At 35.3% G+C, this 24,051-nt stretch overlaps 10 protein-coding genes and 1 non-coding gene across 11 annotated transcripts; 3 read left to right on the top strand and 8 right to left on the bottom strand.

The window, feature by feature from the left end:
- Nucleotides 1–390: 390 nt before the first annotated feature.
- RGT1 (Rgt1p) lies at nt 391–4,023 on the bottom strand (the record flags this gene model as incomplete). The annotated part of the gene is made up of 1 exon (XM_003672566.1): nt 391–4,023. One exon carries the CDS (start codon nt 4,021–4,023, stop codon nt 391–393), a length of 3,633 nt encoding a protein of 1,210 aa, XP_003672614.1.
- A 662-nt stretch (nt 4,024–4,685) lies between these two features.
- Nucleotides 4,686–6,383, bottom strand: PTM1 (Ptm1p; the record flags this gene model as incomplete). Its single annotated transcript, XM_003672565.1, has 1 exon — nt 4,686–6,383. One exon carries the CDS (start codon nt 6,381–6,383, stop codon nt 4,686–4,688), a length of 1,698 nt encoding a protein of 565 aa, XP_003672613.1.
- A 573-nt stretch (nt 6,384–6,956) lies between these two features.
- On the bottom strand, nt 6,957–7,640 carry VPS24 (ESCRT-III subunit protein VPS24; the record flags this gene model as incomplete). Its single annotated transcript, XM_003672564.1, has 1 exon — nt 6,957–7,640. The coding sequence occupies one exon, from the start codon at nt 7,638–7,640 to the stop codon at nt 6,957–6,959; it is 684 nt and encodes a 227-aa protein (XP_003672612.1).
- Nucleotides 7,641–7,897: 257 nt separating this feature from the next.
- NDAI0Ktrna2E lies at nt 7,898–7,969 on the top strand. The gene has a single exon. It is a non-coding gene; the product is annotated as a tRNA-Glu (tRNA).
- Nucleotides 7,970–8,807: 838 nt separating this feature from the next.
- Nucleotides 8,808–9,743, bottom strand: SPC42 (Spc42p; the record flags this gene model as incomplete). Its single annotated transcript, XM_003672563.1, has 1 exon — nt 8,808–9,743. One exon carries the CDS (start codon nt 9,741–9,743, stop codon nt 8,808–8,810), a length of 936 nt encoding a protein of 311 aa, XP_003672611.1.
- Nucleotides 9,744–10,218: 475 nt separating this feature from the next.
- On the bottom strand, nt 10,219–11,718 carry PHD1 (Phd1p; the record flags this gene model as incomplete). The annotated part of the gene is made up of 1 exon (XM_003672562.1): nt 10,219–11,718. One exon carries the CDS (start codon nt 11,716–11,718, stop codon nt 10,219–10,221), a length of 1,500 nt encoding a protein of 499 aa, XP_003672610.1.
- A 3,818-nt stretch (nt 11,719–15,536) lies between these two features.
- Nucleotides 15,537–17,099, bottom strand: PRI2 (DNA primase subunit PRI2; the record flags this gene model as incomplete). The annotated part of the gene is made up of 1 exon (XM_003672561.1): nt 15,537–17,099. One exon carries the CDS (start codon nt 17,097–17,099, stop codon nt 15,537–15,539), a length of 1,563 nt encoding a protein of 520 aa, XP_003672609.1.
- Nucleotides 17,100–17,745: 646 nt separating this feature from the next.
- NRM1 (Nrm1p) lies at nt 17,746–18,654 on the top strand (the record flags this gene model as incomplete). Its single annotated transcript, XM_003672560.1, has 1 exon — nt 17,746–18,654. One exon carries the CDS (start codon nt 17,746–17,748, stop codon nt 18,652–18,654), a length of 909 nt encoding a protein of 302 aa, XP_003672608.1.
- Nucleotides 18,655–19,310: 656 nt separating this feature from the next.
- CSE2 (Cse2p) lies at nt 19,311–19,775 on the top strand (the record flags this gene model as incomplete). Its single annotated transcript, XM_003672559.1, has 1 exon — nt 19,311–19,775. One exon carries the CDS (start codon nt 19,311–19,313, stop codon nt 19,773–19,775), a length of 465 nt encoding a protein of 154 aa, XP_003672607.1.
- A 194-nt stretch (nt 19,776–19,969) lies between these two features.
- On the bottom strand, nt 19,970–20,947 carry GLO1 (lactoylglutathione lyase GLO1; the record flags this gene model as incomplete). Its single annotated transcript, XM_003672558.1, has 1 exon — nt 19,970–20,947. One exon carries the CDS (start codon nt 20,945–20,947, stop codon nt 19,970–19,972), a length of 978 nt encoding a protein of 325 aa, XP_003672606.1.
- A 524-nt stretch (nt 20,948–21,471) lies between these two features.
- PRP2 (DEAH-box RNA-dependent ATPase PRP2) lies at nt 21,472–24,006 on the bottom strand (the record flags this gene model as incomplete). Its single annotated transcript, XM_003672557.1, has 1 exon — nt 21,472–24,006. The coding sequence occupies one exon, from the start codon at nt 24,004–24,006 to the stop codon at nt 21,472–21,474; it is 2,535 nt and encodes an 844-aa protein (XP_003672605.1).
- Nucleotides 24,007–24,051: the final 45 nt, after the last annotated feature.

The following is a 24,051-nucleotide window of genomic DNA, read 5'->3' as shown; positions in this document are numbered from 1 at the left end:
ATATAAATTGTAATATACTGTTTGGTTGGACTACGTGAATAGCATATAGTATGGATTTAGATGGTTGAATACTATCTCTTAATGTCTCTTAACCTTTGTAGCCGAGCCAAGTCCATTATGTCTTTATGTCTTTCGGATGCTCAAATCCTTTATGTTCCCTAATTGTTTTAAGTGCCCGACCAAAGACGCCTCTAATAGAAAAACTCTCTGTAAACGTTAAAGGCTCAACTATAAGTAATTCCATTATACTACGTAGATAAAAAGAGAGCTAACGAAGTAGAATATATTCGATATTACAATGGCGTAGATATGGCTACATATATAAGGTATTATAGAAGGAAAGAAACTGTGTTGTCCATGTTTCATTTTTATTTTTTTGTAATATTAACATTAATACCAGCCAAGCTCGGTATCATCCAATAGTTTCCAACCGATATTGATAAACTTCATCAAGACCGGATCATTATTTTCATTCTTGACTTCCTTACCAAATAATTTTTCAGTACGAGATTCACCTTCTATTTCAATATTAAAACCCAAATTACCGTTCTTATTCAGTTCATGCTCAAATATTTTAAATGGTTTGATTATGTTTAATAAACTGGTGATCTGGACAACTTCATTCATCGAATTAGATAATTTCACCACTAAATCCTGTGGTTTCATTAAATCCCCTGGCACATTACTATCTTGCATGGTAGTACTTCTCATTACTATCCCAATTAAATAAGTGGGCATTTGTTTCACAAGTGCTGTTATATTATGAATCTCATGCAATAGTCCTATGGCGAAGGGAGTTATCGTACCTCTTGATAAATCTGATAAAAAAGTCTCGTTGTCCTTTTTTAAACCAAGTAATTTCTTATAAAATTCATTGTCATTCGAACACATGGCAGATGGCTGTGGTGTAGATGGTGTCCTCGCGGATGATTGACCAGAATCAGAACCCATCGGGGGTATTATTGGTCTATAATTATTGTCAATGCTATTAGTTGGATTCAATCGCATATTGGTTGTTAGAATTTGAAGTATAGTTGAGATCAAAGAACATAATGATTCTGTTAATTGGGAACTTAATTCAATACTCATATTAAATGGAACATCTTTCGTAGTATTGTTATGCTCTTCAATCTTATCGCTCAGCAGCAGTAAATAGCTCGTAAAATACTGTTTCCGAATAAGGAGTTTACTGAATAATGCGGGTATCTTCAATGACTCTACTGGATGTTGAGATTGGAAAATGTCTAAAGTTTTCTGCAACTGAGGACTCTTCCCTCTTTTCTCCTTCATTAATCCTTCGGAAGAACAGGTATCACATTTCGGTAACCAAATTTGATTATTATTATCTTTAGAGTTAAAGCTATTAAATGATTTCCTATTCATGGAGAGATCTGTCAATAATTCACCTAATTTTAAACTATGTAAGATAGTTTGTAACTTAAACGGATTTTCTTCAAGACTCCATTTCGAGTCACAGTCGCCACTGAAGAATAGATCTGTAGTATTTTGAATTGGGATATTTAATAATTTGGGGCCTCCAAAAGTACAACTTTGCAAAGAATCAAAAATAACGAGAAGGATATACAGTCTCTTGAAAATAATGTTGTATTCTAATGTATTGTTATGTCCCTCACTTTCAACATTTCCGTTTATATTGTCCTCGGAATCGTCCTTAGACGTTATATTGGAATAAATATCGTCATCAAATAACAATAGTTTGTATAGTTTAAATTCGTTAAAGATTGTCACAGACATCCCTAACACGAACGAATTGTCATATCCAACAAATGCAAGAATATAATTTAGTAGAATGAAGGTTGATAAATAAATAATCTTAATTTTGGGCGATATTTGATCTTTATTTTCTCTGAATTTGGGATGGATATCAACGATCTTTTGGAAACATTCATTCAATGCAGAAATGAAAACTGCTTGTACCATGAAATTGTTATCGTCTTTTAAAGATTCATTTTGTTGTCGCTGTTGTTGTTTTTGTTGCTTTTGTTGTTGAAGATTTGTGCCCTGTTCAGGAGTCTTATTTTGTTCTTCATTGTTATTGGGACAAGGAAAATCATTCATAAAACTATCAAAGAAATGTCCACCTTTTCTTCTTTTCAAGGCTATTCGAACTAGTAATTCCAAAGAATTTCTGAACCATAAAATGACATAGTTATTAACTTCATGTATATCTGAAATAGGTTGGGTATTAATCAATAATATATCATTAGTTAAGGTTTTTTTATTTAATGGAATGATGGGGAACCCAGAATGGATAAATTCATAATACGTATCAATTATATGAACATCCGAGATTTGTCCATATATGATAGTTGTTGGCCGTGCTGGCGTATTCGACGAAGGAGTTGTTACCACCAAAGAATCGAGCGATGAGATAGAATTATGAGCTATACCTCTTGAACTTGGGTCTGGTGATTGCTTACTTGTTGCAGAATGACCCTTTTTGGAGGCAGAATTTCTTTTCCGATGCTTTGCGGGTTTATTAGGAGACGCGGTTGCACTATCCTCTTCAAGTTGCCTAATCTTGGGGGTAATATCTTTTGAGCCTCGTCTATGCAATTGAGCTGTATAGCTTTCATCACTCGTTGCTCTTAAGTGTTCTTCTGTACCTGAAAGGTCAGTAGTCGATCCTTCCAGGGAGCTATGCCTTCTTGGAGAAGTTGCCTTTACGTCATTCAACGGTGTTTGTTTGGATAAGGAATGAACACGTGAACTAGATGTTGTTTGGTTTAATGGTGCTGTGCTTGGAGACATTGCTTCACTTGCAATTGACCCTTGTCTTGATTGAAATCCGTCTGTAGCGTATTGCCCGAACGTTGAAATTGATGTATTTTGATTCATACCTTGAGGTTGTTTAGAAAACTGGGAATATGGATATAAGGACTGCTGTTGTTGTTGTCGAGAAGCAGGAGGTTGAGATTGCATTGAAGTTGGTGGTGGCAATTGAGGTTGACCCAAGATTAGAGTGCTTGTTGGATTTCTCAGCAATGAAGGTATAGAACTTGATCTTCTAAGTTGACCACCAATTTCATCAGACGTTGTTGTTGAATTTGTAGGGTTCTTGAAATACGACCAGTAATTACTTCCCGGTGTACTTCCTGTGTTAGTTTGATTCAATGCCGCTAGACTTGCCCCGTTTGGATTCGGTGATTTTTGTACAGGGTTATAAAGTAACTGTTCCTGTGTATTAAGTGTACGCACTGATATATCGCTAGGTAAAGAATCTATCGATCCTCTTCGCTGACCTTGAAATTCATGGTATGGAACCTTCCAGAATTGTTGTTGACCCAATCCTAAGGTCATTAAACTGGCAGTGTTAGGCACGCTTGTAGTTGGATGAATTGTAGTTGTATTATTAAGAGAGATAATACTATTTGTTTTGGAGCCTGCCTGAGGCATATATTGTGTCAATGGCGGTAAAAGAACTGAACCTGACCTTGACGGTGTTGTAGGAAGAATAGATCCTGTTGAATTTCTTGTTTCTTTGGTATATTGTCTTATACCGTCTATGTTGACCTGTTGCGATGTGTTCTCAACAATTTCTCGCTCCTGTAAAGGAGTGATAGTTGAAGATCTATCTGCATGGCTATGACTTCTAGTATAGCCCTTTGATGGTCCTCTTTTCAATGGGACTCTCTCGAATGTACATTTCTCAGCATTTCTTTGACAGTTTGAACAAATATTCTTAGCTTCAGTGAAATCACACTTGATTTTTTTCTTACGACATTGGTCGCATGCACGTGAAGCTTTAGTTCTTTTCTTGACTGTAGTTGTATTATTAGTATTGCTTCCTGAATTCATGTTATTATTAATATCATTCTGTAATTGGGTATGGAATCCTTGTTCATTCGAAGTTCTTTGAATGCCCTCTTCCATATTGACGTCCCTCACAGGGATAGTACCATTCGCAACAACCCGTGTTGGAGATGATAAATTTGGAGTAGGGGTATTCGAGCTATTATTTGCATCACTCATAGCGTTCGTTAAAATAGCGATATCAGACATGTAGTTAAAAGAGAGCTAAATACGCCCGTCTAGCTGCCCGTGGAAGTTCCCTTGCTTAAGGTAAAGATTTGACGGGGTATAACTGATAAAAAATCTCGAGGCAGCACAGTTAAAGAGTAAAGGTTTGAGTGGTATTACTCAAGACAGGTCAAACACTCGAGAGTTACTGTTGCGGCTACTTTCACCTGTCTTATTTAAAGGCAGTACACAGGTACGTATTGTTTTGAAATTTCCCATGTCAAATTTTGATTGTCTAAATGTCTCCCCGCTCCTGCTCTCCTTCTCATTCACAACAAGACGTTACCCGGAGGGGCTCTTACAGGCACTTCCCACAGAAGATACCCCATACATGCGGACTACGTAGAAGAATACCCTCCAGCAAGATCGACTTCGTGGATTAACGATATCTGATGCGTTAAAGTACATCATGGATTTGTTTTGGTGAAACGTTAAACATTTATCAGTGTGTATCAGCATACTGGCTTCAGTTAGAAGAACTAATCATAGTATCGCGTTCCATATTAGCACGCAAACATATACTAAAGTGTATATATAATTTTCTACGATATATATAGACTACAAAAAAGTTAACTACATGTAAGTAGACCTATTGTACATATGTATACAAGACCTGTCGAAGTGTATAAGTAGTTTTTCAGAAACTAAAGTGCAGAAAATCCAGAGTCTTTCTTATTGTCAGCTTTTGGTGTAGTAGCATCGTCATCAGAGAAATTGAAATCTAGATCGCCATCAGGGATATCAGTTGGAGCTTGCTTAGCAGCAGTAGTAGTATTGTCTGGTTGCGCTTGTTGCTGTTGAGAAGCTTCGTTAGTGTTAACAAATCCATGGCCTTGCTCTTCATCTGTGATGATACTTATGTTATCATCCTCAAATGGTTCAGCTAAAGATTGCATATCACTTAAATCAAAATCTGCCACATTTTCAGGATCCGTTGGTAATTGCTGAGAGACAGCCAACATATATGATGTATCTGTTGGTCTCCAAATAAATGCAATAATAACGAAAACGGCAAAATATACCAAAGTTGGCCAGAAATCAGTCATGAAAAATCTAGATCTCCAATTCTTCTCTATCATATCTATTGAATTCATACCAATGAAGATAAATGATGTTAGAACGCATCCAGCTAGCATAAAGACAAAAGATGCATAAATAATCAACAGAAGTTTCTTGTACATGTTTAATTTCACGACTTGTCTTTGATCTTTCAAATATGCAACTGTCTTTGTCATAGATCTTAAAACCATAAAGTAAAATCCAAGTAAACAGATACCCATTGGAATAAATGTGATTAAGATTAAAGGTGATGGATCCTCAGTATCAGCTAGGTAACTTTGAATCAAAAATGCAATACACCAACAATAAGTGAAAAGAGCATAGAATTGACAACGTCTCATTAATTTCTTATTTAATTTTGGATAAACGATACCATAACCTAATGCAGTAACTAATAATAGGAAAAATGAGAAAGTTACTTTACCGGCAGTTAGAATAGATAAGAAAACCATATATACTTTGGCACCAGCAGAATCCCCTTTTTCGTTCTTAATATCGTAATATGTCCAAACAGCAATGGTTTCTGCTGTCAAAAACAAAAAGAACGCTAATAGATATTTATGTAATGGTAATAATTCATGCTTATGTTTCCAAACCGAGAAGGAATAAAGAGCCATAGCAATAGCATAAGCAATAGCTAGTAATCCATAAAGTGGTAATTTATTGATTTCTGAACCTGCTAAGTTACCATAAGCGTTTCTGAAATTGATAGTTGCATCAAATCTTGTATCAGCGGAATTTGTCAAAACAGTAACACAATAGTACCCAGTTTTTTTAACTGGATACTTAGTATCATGTAAACCCAACGCATCTTGAGAAAATGACATAACTGGGTTACTTAGACTTTTGTTTGTTTTAGTGTATGGATCATAGACGACATCTTGGACAATAAATTGGTCTCTATCTTCTTCAGCACAAAGACCTAAGTCAATGGTATAATCATCGCAAGTGTAGTATTTTTTGCCATCTGGTAAATCAACACCTAAGTGAAGGTAGTCTTGGAAATCAAATATTGCCACCGTCACACTAGGATCTGATTCATCATCTGAATTCTTGGAATTTAATTTTTTCAAGTTGAATGAAATAAATGGGTCTACCTTACCGCCATAGTCTTCTTTAGAGTACATCCCAGAACATACTTCATATTCTTTCTGGTTAATCTTTTCTTTATTTGCTGTAACTGTATTCAGAAAGAAGAAGAATGTACAAAATAGTATCGTCATCGATCTTGATACTTTTCCCCTATCATAGATCGATCGATTCAAGCTCAAAAACGATCTCATCCTTATCTTTTTATAAACTGCCTTATTTCTTTTTTGAGATGCCAACCAAATCGTTACGTGATTTTCAATTCGAATATGTTAAGCAAACGAGGTTCGTTAACAAATGTATATCTTCAATAATGGTACAAAGCAAAAAAGTAATATTTATAACTTTCTATAACTTTCTATAACTTTCCCTAATAACGAATATAAATTTTGATGACCCTTTACTTTGTATTGGTACCAAAAACCGTGTTAGTTGACCTTAATTAAACAGTTGAAGAATATATTTTGTCTTAAAAACTCCTTTTAAATTTCAGCCAACGCATAACAAAGCAATATGCAAGGGATCTAAACATTACAGTATGCGGTGTACGGTCGTCATATAATATAGAGTTTGTGCAAGTTTATATATACCCTTATGAGAATACTACAGACATAAATGTTTCTTGGTTGTATAAGAGTATCTAACTTCTGTTAGTAAGTGAATAATATACACTTTTATGATGGAAACCTTCCTATTCAGGACAATGTATTGCTATGTGCATATGAAATCTAGGGGCTCCGAACTTACTTGGCTGTTTCAGACAGTCATTAATTCTGTAATGCATTCAACCTTTCCTTCATCTCTCTAAGCATCTTATCTGCTTCTTCATCGACTTGTTCTTCAGGAACTTCTTTCTCTTCCTCTTGGGGCTCTGCGTTATCCAAGTCTGTTACCGGTACTTCATTCACCTTGTTGAACTTCTCGGTAGTATATTGTTCAATAATTTTATTAACTTCTGCATCTGCTTCCTCTTCCATTTCTTCGTTGGATTCCCCGACAGCTTCCATAGTATCATCTATCATTTCACTTATAATACCTGACTTCATCAATTCCTTCTCTAATTCCATCATAGTCCCTTGTAACTCGGGTAACCTCACTAAAGAGTTCACCTCCATCATTAGTCCCGTACTTTGACCCATTTGCTCTGACAGATTCTTCATCTTGAATGCTTCTTCGATCTTCATGGAAACAGACTCTAACTGTGCCTTTGAAGTGTACATTCTTTCATATTGTTTATTAATAGCATATAATTCCTTAGCGTACGTCCTCACTGCTTTGATATCATTCTTCTTCGCTGATCTTTTTATTAATTGCTGAGACGTTTTTTGTAATGCTGACAACTCTCGTAGTGATTTTTCAATTGCTCTACTATTTTTCTTCAACATAGTCTTTATCGTCCGTTGTTGCTCTTTTGGGTCGGGACCCCATATAGCTTTTTTGAAATAGTCCATGCGTATTTATCTTTTTGTGTGTATATTTGAACGGTTATACAGAATAAAATATCGTGATACTGATGTTTTATTCTTGAATTACATGTATTCATAAAGTTTGTCAGAAATTTAATGAACCTTTTTTTTTCCCTCTTGAGACTCATTCTATATATTATTTCAAAATTTACTGTTTTATAACTGCTATCAAGAAGAAAATACTGATGCTTTGTTTGAGAGCAAGAAGTTTACTCTAAACTATTATTTTTTCTATAAAATAATCCGATATAGTGTAACGGCTATCACATCACGCTTTCACCGTGGAGACCGGGGTTCGACTCCCCGTATCGGAGTATATTTATTTTTTCCCTTCTTGTCACGATTTTGTGATATATTACCTCGCGATAATATATATGCCGCACTCTTATTTAAAAACCGAGTATAACTCAACTTTTACCCTGCACTTTGATCCTTTATAAAAAATTATAGACGCCTATGATATGAAATCTTTTACGTCTGTTATGACCAGTTTGGGTGAAATTGCGTCCTTATTATCTTGATTACCTTGATAATGAGTTAGGAATCTGATCTGTCTGATCTTTGGTATTTCTACTTTTGAGAAATTAGAAGATAACGAATGCAATATCTACTATTCTATTATCTCTGTATCCAATATAAGCTCAATAGTTAGATCTATACCGGCAGATAATTATTACCAATATCAAAACTTATATCTTGTAGCTCTTAAAATACACGTACACTAAGCTCAATGATTAGCAGATAAAAATCAATCCTATTGATGTGTATTACTGTCTATCGGTGAGTAGTATGAGTAGTATGTTTATCGATGAGTATGCCTATCGATGAGTATGTTCCTTTCGGTGATGATATTCTCTTCTTTCTATAATCTACACTCCTAGGGATCTAGTTGTATGTTTTCTTTTCTTTTCTTCTATAAATGCGTATCAAGATAACTTCAGATTCAAATTTCCCATTTCAATATCTCTATATAAATATATAGTATTCGCTGAAACTCATCGAACCCATTCAGAAAGCGATGCCATGGAAAAATTTCACTCGTTCACTTCGTTAATCACCTTCGCGGAAAGCGCCACGGAAAAGGCCAAATAGCCTAGAACGTGACAGTATCTTCGTTTATATATGTACAAAGAATAATTATATCTAAATCATCTATCTATTTAAATGGCCTTCCTCGCATTTCGGGTAATATTTTTTGTTGTTCTGGGGCTTTGGAACGTCAAATTCTCCATGTTCTTCAACGGATAATTTGGTCAGTAGATCCATCAATTCATTGCTCAATGAAAGCTTACGTAGTTCATTTTCTTGCTTCAGTAATGTTTTCTTCTTCGCTTGTTCAACCTTTTCCTCTAATTCTCGAATTTCCAAACTTTCTTGTATTACAGGATCTGTAGTGAGAATTTTCTCCGTTGGATTGATGTGTTCCAAATTTGGCTGTACTGCTAAGTGAGAGGAAGTATCCTTGTTGCCAGTCTCTTTTTTCACCTGAGATAAGTATTCAATTAATTTATCTAATTTTTCATTTAATATTTCAGATGAGTTCTTACTTTTATGCATGTCTTCGTTCCGAGATAAAGTCGACGAAACATTGACATGTTTCCGTTTTGGTATCTGAATACAATTATCATCTTTACTTTCTAATTGAGCACTAGCATCATTCTCAACATCAAAGTCAGCATCATCGGCTAAAATGTTCGTGGAAAGAGACAATTTTTTGATAGTAGTTCTTAATCGATCATTTCTTTTTCTAAGATTGGAATTATCAAACTCCAAATCTGTTTTTTCATCTTGAAGGATCTTATTTAAATCAGTATATTTAATTAATTTATTTTTCAAAGAAGTATTTAAAATTCGGAGTTTTTCATTTTCTTCATCTCTACCAAGCAAATCTCTTCTTAACTGCCTATTTTGTTCAATCAATTCATCGATTGCCCTTGTAGATAATTTTGCTTCTTTGGGGAGCAGCTTGTCACCATTAATATCTTCCTTGGTTACGTTGGGATAATTATAATAATGAGCATTGTCGCCTGAGGTATAATGGTATCGTCTTGGAGTTGGAGAGACGTTGCGGCCCTGATCTCTAAACATGACACACTTTCAATAAAATATTGTTGTGTGGAACCCCCTTTTTGTGAGATCCTTGTCTAATCATGGTTTAAATCTTGTTACTTATTCAACCTCGAGAGCGTCTATAGTTTTTGTCATTTTTGTTGTGTTTTTGACCCTCTGTACTCTTAGTAGACCATATATTTTTCAGATTTAGAGTGTACATAAGGAAAAACAATGACGCGTAACATTTTCCTCAAGCATTTGAAGACAACGACATGTTAAATGAGAGCAGGTAATGAATTCTGAAAAGGAGGCTTGACGTTTTCTTGAAGGCTTTTATTGCCAGATTATTACAAAGGTAAAAAAAGTTAATAAAAAAAATACAACTGGATAGGAATATTCGGAATATATGGAATAAATAATACTAAAAAGTGAGATCTATAATTATGTACTTCTAAGGAAAAGAACTTGGTAAATAACTTCGTAAAATTTTTGGTCTAGTTGGTATACGAATTCATTTATGGGAATTAGTTGGTCCTTTATCACTGAGATTTTCTTGTTTCTTCTCCACCGTAAGCGCTGGAGAATTCAATTTAGGAATTTTATTTCTATTTCCTTCCGTAGATCTTATTTTGTTTCTATTACAATGAGAAATAACATCCTGAAAGGGACGTTTGCCACTTATATCAATCTGTGAACTCTGTCTAATTACTTCAGATAATTGCGGTAAACTTAAAGTACGCTCTACTTCCTTTATTTCGTTACTCTGCCTTTCATGCTGCGGTACATACTGCATGGTTCCTACATGTGTATGCTTTCGAAGTCGAGCTGGAGGCGGCATGGTCGGGGATATATGATAAGAATGAGTATGAAGATTGGTCGTACTATTCCTGTTGCTTGCGTCAGGGGTTTGTATTAGATGCTGATGAGGATGTGTAGGAGGATGAGATAACATAACATGGAAACTATTACCATGTGGTTGTACCAGCGTTGTGTGGTGATTCGTGACGTGTGGAGATGGAAAATTCTGAACATCACTATGATTACTATCCATTCTATGCATCTGGTAATTCGGAATTAATCCGACAACATTCTGGGAATGAGGCGGGTACGTATTGTGTTGAAGTGGTGGTGTTGGAACACGCGTTATTCGCATATTCCCCTCTCTCCTTTCACCAGTATCTATCATTTGTTGTGACTGTCGAAGAAAACCTTTAATATCTTGAACAAACAGAGGATACAAAAGATCCAGTATTTTTTCTCTTCGTGCAATTTCATATGCCCTATCAAATGGAATCCAAACCCCTTTAAGGTGCATTGATCCTATTTTGACCACCTTCCTAATCTTTTCTGTTCTTAATATACCGTCTCTTCTCCCTCTCGTCATTTTGGTTACATTTAACAGCTTTGTCCCGTTGATCATGTCATTGTCGGCACGACGTATCACAGAAACACTATTTGCTTCCACTTGGTAACATAAAGTACCCTCATCTTCCCACATCGTTGTAATGATACGCGGACGACGTGACGCATGTTGGTAAAGCGAACTATCTATCAAAGTATGGTTATTATTATGTTCCATTGCGATGGGAGAAGTTCTTCCAGATGACGGTGGCCTCGTAATAGGATCTTGGTTAGATTGATTACTATTGAATCTCTGTGGAGCAGGATAAACTAATGTACTATTCATTTGTGGTTGGCCTTTGTTTATCAGTTCCATGCTGACATGATCAGGATGAGAATTTTGTAAGTTGAACGATTGCGAAGGATGAAAAGAGGAATTATGACCTGGCAAAGGTGGTGTTTGGCTGATAGGATGTCCTGAGATTGTAGGGTACGATACAGGGCGAGTAATAGTTATTGGCCCAGCTTCTGCCGCATTTGGAACAGGATTATAGTAATAATACTGAGGGAGAACTTGCACATTGGGAGACGGTGCCATTGACATATGTGGAGGAGGAGGAGCTGCTGTCGCATAGTATGGATATATATTGGATGTAGGAACAACATTCATTATATATTGTGGTTGAGCTGTATTGGGCGGTACCCATGTATCATTGGAGTATTTTTTGTAGTTCTACACTTTGAAGCGTATTCGTATTCAAAATTTTATTTTGCAGCTGTGGATTGTCATTGCTTCCTTGCCTACCATCGAAATTATTAGAAGGAGCGTCCATAGGATTATCTATTGGCCGTTGTCTCTTAGAACACATTACTTGAGTTCTATTATTTCTTAATCAATGGTATAATCGATTTTTTTTTCGTCCTCTCCTAGTAAGAGATTGCCCTGACAAATCCAGAAACTTCGTCTTTGATGTTGAAAACTGTGTACTCCCCGTTGTCGTAACGCCTAGAATATATCAAGATAGAGTTCAGTAAATTTGGATTGTTGATTCTATTTCAATTCCTTTTGTATAACATTGCTTTTTTGTAATTAAAATGTAGTAAAGAAAATATTTTTCACCAGGGCATCGATATGGTAAAAATCCAAAATCAAAGTTGGCCTCGAACAGATCATGCTCGCTTTGTTTGAAATCTACCACGAAATCTACCCCGGTTTGGACGCGGAAGTGAAATACATAAGGTTTTGGACGTGATTCCCAAACCAATCCTCCCCCTCACAGTAATTTCTGAGGGAAAAAAACTTCAGATTCAAATGTGTCTCTGCAGGAGAACTTTATAGAGAAAATTTTTCCAATTCATTGTTTTAATTCATGTACATGCAGAGGCTTTACGTAGCAGGACAACTGTGACGACTGCACAGTTTTCTTCCCTTAAACAGGCGAGGTGGTCCAACGTGGAAAAACAGTTACTAATCGGGTAATCAGGTAGTTCTTCTACCCCCCTCCCCCACGCGTTTTTTTGGTAGCATGTTGTCTGAACAGAAGATTCAATTCGACCATTCTGACTCCCGTGCCTATTCTCTAAAACGTCGGAGAGAAGAACTCTGAAACATTAGATGAAATTATTAATAACAGTGCGGTTTTCAGTTCCTGCGATAGTTTCCTCGGTGGCGAGAGACCGTTCAAAAACCGACGTGCCTTCGTTGGACTCAGTGGTTTGCCTCCAAAACAATATACCTTGAAAGATAAGTATCAGAACCTCCACGGATTAGACGCACGGATGTTGCAAGAGTATTCAGGCTTGGGAGGACAAATAACGTACGCAGTGCCAAAAGTCCTCAGAGATTGATCCAGTTCATTTCTCTGAGGTCCTTTCTTACTTCTTTCCGTGATAATCACACCAAGAAAATTCAAATTTTAACGCATAAAAAAAGTTGCGTTTGCAACAGGGCGAACTCTGGTCCGGGAGTAAGGTACGCATGAACGCACAAGTCAGGAGATTTCCGAACACCGAAGTAACGGTTTTCTGACCCGTAATGAGATTCTTTGTATTCTATTTTCTATTTTTTTTTTAATGTCGAACTGGTCAAGAAAATTAAAAGACTTCAAGGCTTCTTCACAGCGGCCTTAGTTCCTTTCCAATTGAGCGGGGGGGGATGGTAAAGGTTTTGTTCCAGTTTCCAGTTTGAAGATTTTCAGCTGTACTGTCTGTTTTTGTAATGTCGAAACCTTGGTTGACGATATATCGTAATACATGTTATATATCGTTGAAGACTAAACACTACTTCAAGGATATATACCATGTATTACGATAAAGCAGAGAAGGAACGTGAGGAATATTGTTTTAGATATTTACTATGAGCAGAATTTGAACCTTATATCTGTGAGCCTAATAATATATTTCCAAAAACTTTTTCAGTGTGCATGAGTCAGATTATGTTTTTCGAACTTCTTTGCGGAGAAATTTCAATGAGCTTTCTTGAGGATGGAAGTTGTTCTGCATACAACTCCCTTGTGTTTGGTTCTCAATCGGGTTTTTATCATTGCAAAAACCATTTTATTTTATAAGATTTGTACAAAAATGCTAATACGATGTTTTCTTAGAACCCGGTGGGCTCAGTATGAAAAAGCACAACTTTTTGTCTAAATTCTTTAAAGATGTGCGTATAGAAAACCATCTCAACACTAGACATGGGAGGAGTAGAAACATTTTTCTAGCCTACCCTCTTTTGGTACTTCCTAGTCTGGTCTCTACCCTGCTTCAAAAAATTTCTAGTCTTCCCCCCTAGTTTACTTTAATCAGGTTCTAGCCTACCCCCCTGGTTCTAGCTTAGATATTCCTGGGCGGCTTTTTCTGGCACTTAACCCAGAACCAATTATTTACCCCTACTTCTAGGTAAAAACTGGAAATTTCTACCCTGCTCCTACCCTAAACTTTGACTAAACTAATAGCTTCTACCCTAACGCTTGCCCAACCCCTAACATGCCCCCCCTCCCGTTGCAACCCCAGAAAAAAAAATATCTACCCCACCGTACCCCTCCCATGTCTGCTACACACTACTTCCGTCACCAATTGTGCACAAGTTATGACGGACTAGGATTAATGGACTGAAAAAAGCTAGGATAGGCGGCGCAAATTTTGAAAAAAAGTAGGGTAGATATCAAAATTTGAGGATTGAAATAGGGTTGGTCTATTCTGTTCATGGATTGGGACAAGGATTTAAATTAAAAATGAAATAATACTAGTAGTATAGTATGATTTTATGATATATTTTTTACATATTATATTAATTAAAAAACAAGAATTGGATTAGGATTGGATTGAAAAGTTTCGGTAGGGACTAAAAAAGGTAGGGTTGGCCCAAAATCCCTTAGTATAGACCAAATTCTTATCCGTCGCAGGTCTCCTCACAAGTACATAAATACGTTCACACATAGAAATAATTAATGTAGTGTGCAGTAATTCAAAGTTTTTGCATTTGACGATTTCCCAGATATTTAGCAGAAAACTTCCAGAAATTCCCGGAGGCTTTTCTCACTTCAAGGATCCTAACTACTGTCCGTACATATGCACGTAGTTTAAAACTTTTTAAGTAGACAGACATATCAGTTTTGCTACGGCGTTTCTCTGATAGTTGACCATTTTTGAGTCAACAATAACAATATCACAAAGAATCCACGCGGGTGAAAAAGAACAATACTTGTAATTTCACCTACATAAATGCAGAAATTGGTAATCACTGTATAATATCAGGAGAGTACATTATGATTCATACTGGAACTAAAGTCGATTGTGAATTCTGGAAATTTCTTTTGCATTCCCGAAAACAAAGTTTAACCGAGTTAATTTTGGGTAGGTGAGAATGGTTTCATTATTATTATCCAAACGAAGATGAAGGTGACCCTGCTCATGACAATATGTCCTACAGACGTTCAAATACCTGAAAATGTTTTTCGGACAACATAAATATTCAGTAAAATTTTCCGACGCCCCATACTTCTAAAAGTCAGTTTGTTTTTGAAGTACAAAATCGAAGCATTAAGTTCCGACACTTTTATCACAGGCCTCTACGTAAGAAGGTACTTACTATCTCTAGTAAATCAAAGACACTCTCCTAGTATCGAAGTTTACGAAGTACAGATAAGTCCCCCATTCAATTTATATAGCTTCGATAGAGGCGACTTTTGTCTTGTTTCTCATATTCAGTTTTCTTATCCTTGATTTATTGTCTCTGGAAATTAAAAACAAAAAGACAAAAATCAAAATCAAAAAACAACTAGATTTGATTTTGCCCAACCACGCAAGCAACCTGTAAAGTTGCTCGTTTCATCTACGCTAATAGCATTACGTACTTAGCAAAATTCGAACTTTACATATTGATTAGTGAGGTAGTACTCAGTGCATTGAAAAAATACCTATCTATGTTACGTACGTTATATTTTTTAGCTCCATTCATTGTTGTAATTTACGTACTCTCAAAGATGTTACTTATACTTTAGATTTCATCTCCTTTTCCATTTCTTTTCTCTTTTTTTGTAGTTGCCTCGACCTTTCAAAATACAAATTTGGATGAGAAATATGTGTCTGTTCATCGATGTCAAGATCAGTGGCTGATATATTATGGGTAAACTCAAATGTTTTTGTTAATGCGACTGTATATTCACCCTTTTCACAAGAATCCAATATCGATGTAATTTGTGGGTTTGTCAGATTCATGGTTTTCAATTCTGCAGTTAATTTCTCACTACTCCAATCACGATATGGACATCCATGATACTCACCTCTTCCAGGTCTTGGTTTAGATAGAATTGTCCTACAATCCCATGGTTTATAATTGATTCTATTACCTTCTAGCCCGTAATTATGTCTGAAATTATAACGATATTCCTTGTTAAACTTCTCTACAGTCATTTTATTGTTTTTAGTAAATGCATCACACCAAAATTTCAAAGATTCTTCAGCACTTAGCCCGATACCTTTCAAAAATAAACTTAATTGTTGTCTACCTTGATATTTCAAATGGCCATCTTTTTTCAATCCATAAAATAAATTCTTGACACATAGCGGATAATTTGAACTAATTTCTTCAGAATATACACTTTGAGCATTGATTTCGTCATCATTTCCTTCCCCATACATTCCGAACTTGTTATTCTCATTGAAATCAGCAACTGTATAACCAGAAGATAAATGATTTAAGATAGGTATTAGTCTATCATCTTCATTAAGACGTGGTAAATATTGATATGTCTTTAATAGAGAGTCGCTTAATTGGTTAGAAAATTCAGTAGCGATTAAGTTTAATTGTTGGAATTGTGGTAAATAGGCATACCCCTTCCGTAAGAACACTTGTCTATTCCCGATTAATTCAATTACATTTTCGAACGGTAGTTTCAAAAACTTTTCATTTTGGAAAAATAATTTACGTTGTTGTTCATCTGATAAATTCATTTGATATATTAAAGCTGGCGTCACTGTTTGATACAATGGTTTCCATAATTCATTTTTCTCCTCATCTGATATGAATTGCAATTTAGCCAAGTTCAGCGATTGAACAAATTTTGCCTGTTCAAAAGATGTCAACATATTGAATCTTATTTTCAATAATAAAGTTTCTGCTCTGATGAATTTATCTCTTAGTTCATTTGTGCGACAGAAACATAATCTTAATATAAAATGGGAGTAATAATCCTTCTTCTTGTCTTGGAAATCATCTGTATTGAATGGTAACAATTTTTGGAACTGTGGTTTGATAATAGTTTCGATCTCCTTTAATGATTTATTTCTTGATATACATGATTCAATTTCTAACAGAATCTTCAATCTATCAACAGCCCATGTTTCAAATTGTTCCAATGTAATTTCACCTTGTGGTCGAGAAGTATAGAACGATAACTTAGAGTCATATATGCTATCATATAGTTTCTTCTCTTCTTCAGTTGAAGTGGGAGCTAAAGCAAATGGAGTGGACTCGTTGCTACCGTTATCGACGTATGGTGATGAATCAAAATTTCTTCTTGATGCAATTTTTCTTTTATTTTGTCTAAACATCTTTGCTTTTTTGGTGAGATATTAGTCTGCAGTCACTATATGTGCACACTTCTTGTATAATTCTTTTGGTAATATATACCACCAAAATGAGCCTTCATAAAGAGCAGCAAGTCAGTCAATGTATTCTGTTATTCCATGATCTTTCTTTACCTATATTTGGGAAGATGATGACAAAATACGCCAAAAATCTGGTTTACGCGTACTGTTGATTTTTCGAAAAAATTTCACGTGTTTTCGCGATCGTTCGAGTATTTACCTATTTGGGTCATTTTGTAAACAAAAACATTGCGAATAAACGTGAAAAAAAATAAGTAAGTAAGTAAAGACATAGTGAGTGTTCCACAAAGGCCACTAGGAGCCAGTGCAGTGTCATTATCCACTTAAGGTAAGTTATGCCTTTGGCTTTATATCAGGATTTGAGTTTAGACTTGAAATTAGAGTTATATACAAGTTTAGTTAGAGTTTTAGATATCTACTGTCCAGTCCTTACGATCACAATTGCATACTCGGACTGAAATTGGTGGTAATAAATAGAAACTAGATCTATAGGACAAAGGACATCTGATAGTAATAGTTTGGTTTTGAACGGCTTGATTATTCAGACAGAGACCAAAAAATTATACTTATAAAATAAAAATAAAGAAACATGTCGTTTCAAGGCCACAGAGCACCATTGGGAATATATTCTGATTCAAGGATAAATAAAATAGCTTTGGCTGCTCCTTTGTCCATTAAGAACAATAATAGCATAAATAGTGGTCAAACTACCTTACCACCAATTAAATCATTGATGAATATACCTTCTCCTAAACAGCCGAATTCGTTCCCTAAAATTACCTTAGAAAAAGACATCAATTTGCACAAAGACACTCTATCGCATGACACTTCACCATTGAGGAACTATAATACTAAAGAATCTATTCTTAGAAACTCTCTCTCAACTGCAAATAAGGAAAATGTACCATTACAATATCAGCATAGCATAATAGAGAAAAGGCATAACTCTAGAGACTTTTCCAAGATTGCTAAACAATTACAAATAAGACTCCAATTTGCACTTTTCAAATATAACACAAACCAAACAACATTATCATTTAAGGAACTAAGTAAATCTAACCTCAATACCGATACAATCACAGATAACGACAAGACTGTGTTTAGAAGGAAATTGGTTGTCTCACATGGATATTATAAAACACCTGCTAAATCTAAAAAATTAGACCGAATCAAAAAAAATATAAACGTACAACAAAAGTCTAATTCGATAGTATCAATATCTACTAATGCAAATGGTACATCTTCTTCGCAAGAGGCACTTTTTACAGTAGGTTCAATAGACGGTATATATTCTCCAAATAGTCATGGAAACTCCACCACTAGTGATGTTAATACGATAACACCAATTCGTGAGAATGTTATGGACGATAAGTACGCAACTATTGAAAGAAATAGTTGTAAAAAGCAATATCTTCCTCATTTAAGACATCAAGAAACTCCAATGAGTGTTAAAGCTGCAAAGTCTTTAATTCATTTATTTACTAGCAATAACCAGTAGCTAATTGAAACTACGAAAAGTAGAGTATAGTATAGCCTAATTTCAATATTTTTGTATCATCAACTCCCGCCTCATAAATTTCTTTCCATCATATGTAAAATGCACCTAACGTATCGCCCTCACAGTGTATAAAACCTTGGTATATATATTTTTATTTTGATCAGTATTTGTCACATCGAGCTTATCAACTTTTCCCTTTGCACATATTATATCTATTAACATACAAGATTTTTAGTGGTTCATATGCAGCATCCGGCCATTATCTTCTTTAAGACAAGCGTTAATGTCTCTCACAACTTAGAGTTCCTAAAAACAACAAACACATTCCATACCCAAATATAAATTCTTTCTTTCATATGTTTGTCCTCCTTATATGTGATTATAAAATCGAATATATATATGACATTATTCTTCCTCGAGTATAGCTGAATTACTGGCACAATAAATCGTGTGCACTATCACGAAGTCGGGCGCTTAATTGAAAATACTTACTTGTATAAGATGTTAACAGTAAAGAAGTCGATGTAGTGCAAAATGACCAAAACTACATAATAGAATACAACTGAAAACTGTCAAGAACTTTTGTTTCACTAGGTCAACCAAGAATTTAGTATATCTATTATCCACCAACTATTTACTACCATTACTACGACATAATGAGCTTACAAAATGAAAGTTTGAAGAAAATTCAATCGATACTTATACCACAATCTATACAATCCGTACAGTCGACAGATCCTACCATATCGAATGAAGCATCAGCTGGAGCCGGTTCAAATACGCAGGTCTTGTCCTCATCTTCTTCAACGTCCTCTGAATTTGTACCGCATATTTTCTATTCATTATATCAAATTAAAAAGGATCCAAGTAGCTCGACAAATCAATTAGAAACAGCCACGGGGTTCATTAGACATCGATTAAAGAATTGTAAATCATTAATTGAAAATAATAATGATTGCAAGAAATTGTTATCTAAATCCGCTGAAGATTGGGAATCCTATTTACAAAATGCTGAGTTGGAAATTCAAGGTAAAAGGAATGTTTTAGATGAATTGAAAGCCAAAATTAATTCGCTATCAAATGATAAGTCCTCCCAGGATGGGGCAGCTGCACAGTTATGATTCTATAATTTCTTTGTTCCTTTTTCAGTCTCCCTAGGATCTTTTATTACAATTTAAGTAAAATATTTAAGACAGGCATTCATTTCATAATATGATAATAGAAAGCTGTCTTTGACATTAGATTCGTCACAATTATAAGTTTATAGAGTGTATATATAGACTATATTACATTTAAAATATTATATATGTAATCTTTAAACGGTCAAACCATGTGGGACAATTTCAATGGAATATCCATCTGGATCTTTCAAAAAAGCGATATTTTTCAATTTCCCTTGATTGAATTTTGGAGCCCAAGACAACTTATCACCATATTTAGTTTCAATTTCATCGCATAAGGCAGCAGCATCTTTACAACTAACACAAATATGACCATACCCTTGTGGTTCAGTGTTTCCGTTGTGATAATGGAAATCAGGATCATTTTCTGTCCCCCAATTATGAGTAACTTCAAGAACACCTTCTTTGGAACTCGAATTTTCACCTTCCTTAACAGGATAACCAAGGAAATACAAAGTAAATTTAGCATTTGGATGATCACTTTTCCTTAAGATCTTCATCCCAAGAACATTTTGATAAAATGCCAATGTTTTATTAATATCTTTGACACGAATCATAGTATGATTAAATTTTGTTCCGACATCGGTTCTTGGAACACTTTCACCACCTTTAATATATTGAATAATTTCAATCCAATATCCATCAGGATCCAAGACAAATGCAATATCCTTTTGTCTACCATCTGACATTTTCTTCTTAAAAGTAACACCCTTCTCTTCTAATTCAGCACAAGCCTTTTCAACGTCCGCATAGCTGAAACAAATATGACCAAACCCACGATGAGGTTCCTCATTCCCATTATTCATTTTCAAATCAGCTTGAGATTCAGTACCCCAATTATGAGTCAATTCTAAGATCCCCTCGGCACTAAAGACATCATCTTCACCTTGAGAATTCTTATTCCATTGAGATTTAGGGAAAGATAAGAAATACAAGCTAAATTTCATGTCAGGGAAATCCTTTTTACCCATTAATTTCATACCAAAATTGTTTTCATAGAAAGAAACACTCTTTTGAGGATCTTTCACTCTGAAACATGTGTGGTTGAAAGTTAAAGAGGGATCGTTATGTGCTTTGTCGATCTTGATTGTGTAGTCTTCGGCGTTTGACATCTTTGATGTGCAATTGAGGTATCTATATATGAAGATGTATACAATGGAGGAGAATTGATCTAAAAAATGATCTAGTCTCAATTTTTCACTTTTGATAATTAAGGGATGTATATATATTCTTTACATGTTCTCTTGTATATATATTAGATCTAACAGTAATAATAATAATAATAATTTTTCAATTAAACAGCGGAAACAGTCGGGCGGAGATGACAGAGTAAGCCGAAAGGGGCCGAGCGGCGCCGAAGGGAGCGGAATTAGTATTTTTATTTGACAATATTTATTTTATTTTAGTTTTGTGACAGCTTAAAAGGTGAAAACTTTACGAATTATATCCAGCTGCCAAAAACTTTGTCACGATCTGGCAGTTCCAGTGGAGATATGCACTACGAGAGTAGAAAATTAGATAACACATTTGATCTCTCTGCCAGTCTGTCTGTCTGTCTGTCTGTGTTTGTAATACTGTTCGGTCTATTAACTTCAATTATGCAATCTACATACATCCATACGCAGGCGGGCGCTTATTACTTGAAAACATGTGGCATCATTTCTGTCAACCAAGATTCTTCTGGTACAGGAATACAATCTCTAATATATTCCTTGGAGGTTAACATCAATTGTTGATACAGTATCGCCTTATACGGTTTCATGGCCTTTTCTTTATAATTCTGGAAAACAATACTAGATGGATGAATCGAAATACTGAGTCCCCCTGTACTTTTACCTGTGGTTCGATAACCAGTAGGCCCCAATTTAGCAACATTTGTGGCAAATCCACTAATGAAACATTTCGTTATTCGACTGTTTTTCTCTTTATCATTACTTCGGCTTTCAAGTGCCTCCTTATCTTTGTCGATAAGACCTAATTTCTTGCAACAATTAAATAATTGGTTTCTAATATTTTTCACTCTTAATAGAGTCTTAAATTGAATCTTATGATCTTGACACCATGTTCTTGAATAACCAACTCCTTTCCATTGATTATATATCTCCAAGTAAAACAGATGATCACTTTCCACTTCACTCATTATACTAGACAAGGCCTCTTTCTTCTTCCCAATAAACAATGACATAGTCTCATGTAACATAGACACAATAGTCAAACATTCACTCAATGTCCCATTACACCTCTCATCGATTGCGCTAGAATACAACACCTTACCAAATTCGGGTTCACATGGGAATTCACACATCATTTCACCTAACTTTGTAATATCTCCCTTATTATTCAATGCCCCCAGGATATATAGATTCTCCAGTGATTTAGTGAACGATGGAATACTAGGCTTATCCAGAAATGGGAAATTCAACAAATCCTTAACTCCCAACGATAACAACAACAAAATAGTATGAGAAAGATTCGTCCTAACAATCTCAGGCTTGGGCATCATTTCCAATTCATTATTATATGACCATTTAGTAAATAATCTGAAACATTTCCCAGGTCCCACACGGCCTGCTCTACCAGCTCTTTGATCCACTGATGCTTTGGAACATGGCACAGTTAATAATTGGGTGATATTTGATGACGGAACGTATGAATTCTCCTTAACGAAGCCAGGATCAATGACATATTTAATCCCATCGATAGTTAGCGATGTTTCTGCGATATTAGTAGCGAGAACAATCTTACGACAATCTTTAGGGGTCTTTTGGAATATATTACTTTGTTGTTCTTGTGGTAAATTGGCGTAGATCGGTGTGATTAACAACTGTTTGATACGTGAACCTAATTTTTGAGATATTTCTTCTAAATTTTCCCTCATAGATTCAATTTCTTCTTGTCCTGTTAAGAAGACTAGTATATCCCCAGGTAATTTTTGTGTGGTGTGGATTTGGAAAATCGTTGTGATGGCAGCTTGAATATAGTTAGCCTCCGGTTGTAATGTATAATGAATGTCAACGGGGAATCTTCTACCGGGGACAGTGAAGATTGGACAGTCATTGAAAAATTCAGAGAATCTTTTGGAATTCATAGTAGCAGAAGAGATCAATAACTTAAGATCTTTCCGCTTGGGTAAGATATCTTTTATTAACCCGAGTAATATATCTGTAGCTAATGTACGTTCATGTGCTTCATCAATCATAATACATGAATATTTAGTTAAATTTCTATCAGTTAGAAATTCACGTAATAACATACCATCAGTCATATATTTCAAAAGAGTCTTCCCTGAAGTGGTCTTATCTTCAAAACGAATAGAATAACCAACTTCTTGTCCCAATATGACTTCCATTTCGTCCGATACTCTTGTTGCCACTGATGTAGCAGCGACTCTTCTTGGTTGCGTAACACCAATTTGATATTTCCCACCTGCAGTATAACCATCTTCTATAAGATATTGTGGTAATTGAGTAGTTTTACCAGAACCAGTTTCACCAACAATAATGAGAACTTGATTATCACGAATAGCTTTCAATAATGGTTCACGATATTGATACACTGGTAATAATTTCCTTGTTTCTTGAATAGATAGTAAACGTGATCTTTCCCTCTCTAACTCTTCCAATAAACGGGCATCCTCCGTGCTTAAAGTCTCGCCTTCTTCGGGAAGTTCATCTTCTTGATCACTAGTGAAGGCAATAGTTGCTTCTGTATCGAAAACGTACTCATATCGATCAGAATTTTCTACTTTAATTTCATCGATGTTAGACCCAACTACTGCATTCCGTAATTGTTTTTCTTCCCATATTTGTTGTCGAGATCGCTTGTCATCTTTTACTTTTACTTTGTTTCCTTGCAGAAGTTCTTTCTTACGTTGAATATCCATAAACCCTTTATTATCTATATATTCTTGCTGCAGAATGAATTTCTGATCGGATTGTGAAGCTTTATATCGTGGGGGATTGTTATTATGTGGTTCATTATTAGTATTATATCTGGATTTTTTCAGTACGACATCTGGTTGATACCTACTCTTTACCTCCGTTTTGTCTCTTTGAACTTCTGCATCGGAAGGTTTTGTAGCCTGCTCATCTTCAACAGCTACCTCATACGTTCGTCTAACTCTACGTTTGCCAATATTACTATCATCTCCAGTATTATTTGTACCGGACATTGCAAAACTTTTATGATTACCAAGCCGCTATTACCTCCTAATGTT

The sequence above is a fragment of the Naumovozyma dairenensis genome, chromosome 11 (genome assembly GCF_000227115.2).
Source record: "Naumovozyma dairenensis CBS 421 chromosome 11, complete genome".
Taxonomy (NCBI): domain Eukaryota; kingdom Fungi; phylum Ascomycota; class Saccharomycetes; order Saccharomycetales; family Saccharomycetaceae; genus Naumovozyma; species Naumovozyma dairenensis.
The sequence above is the reverse complement of the archived record's forward strand: the minus strand, read 5'-3'. Positions and strand labels throughout refer to the sequence as shown.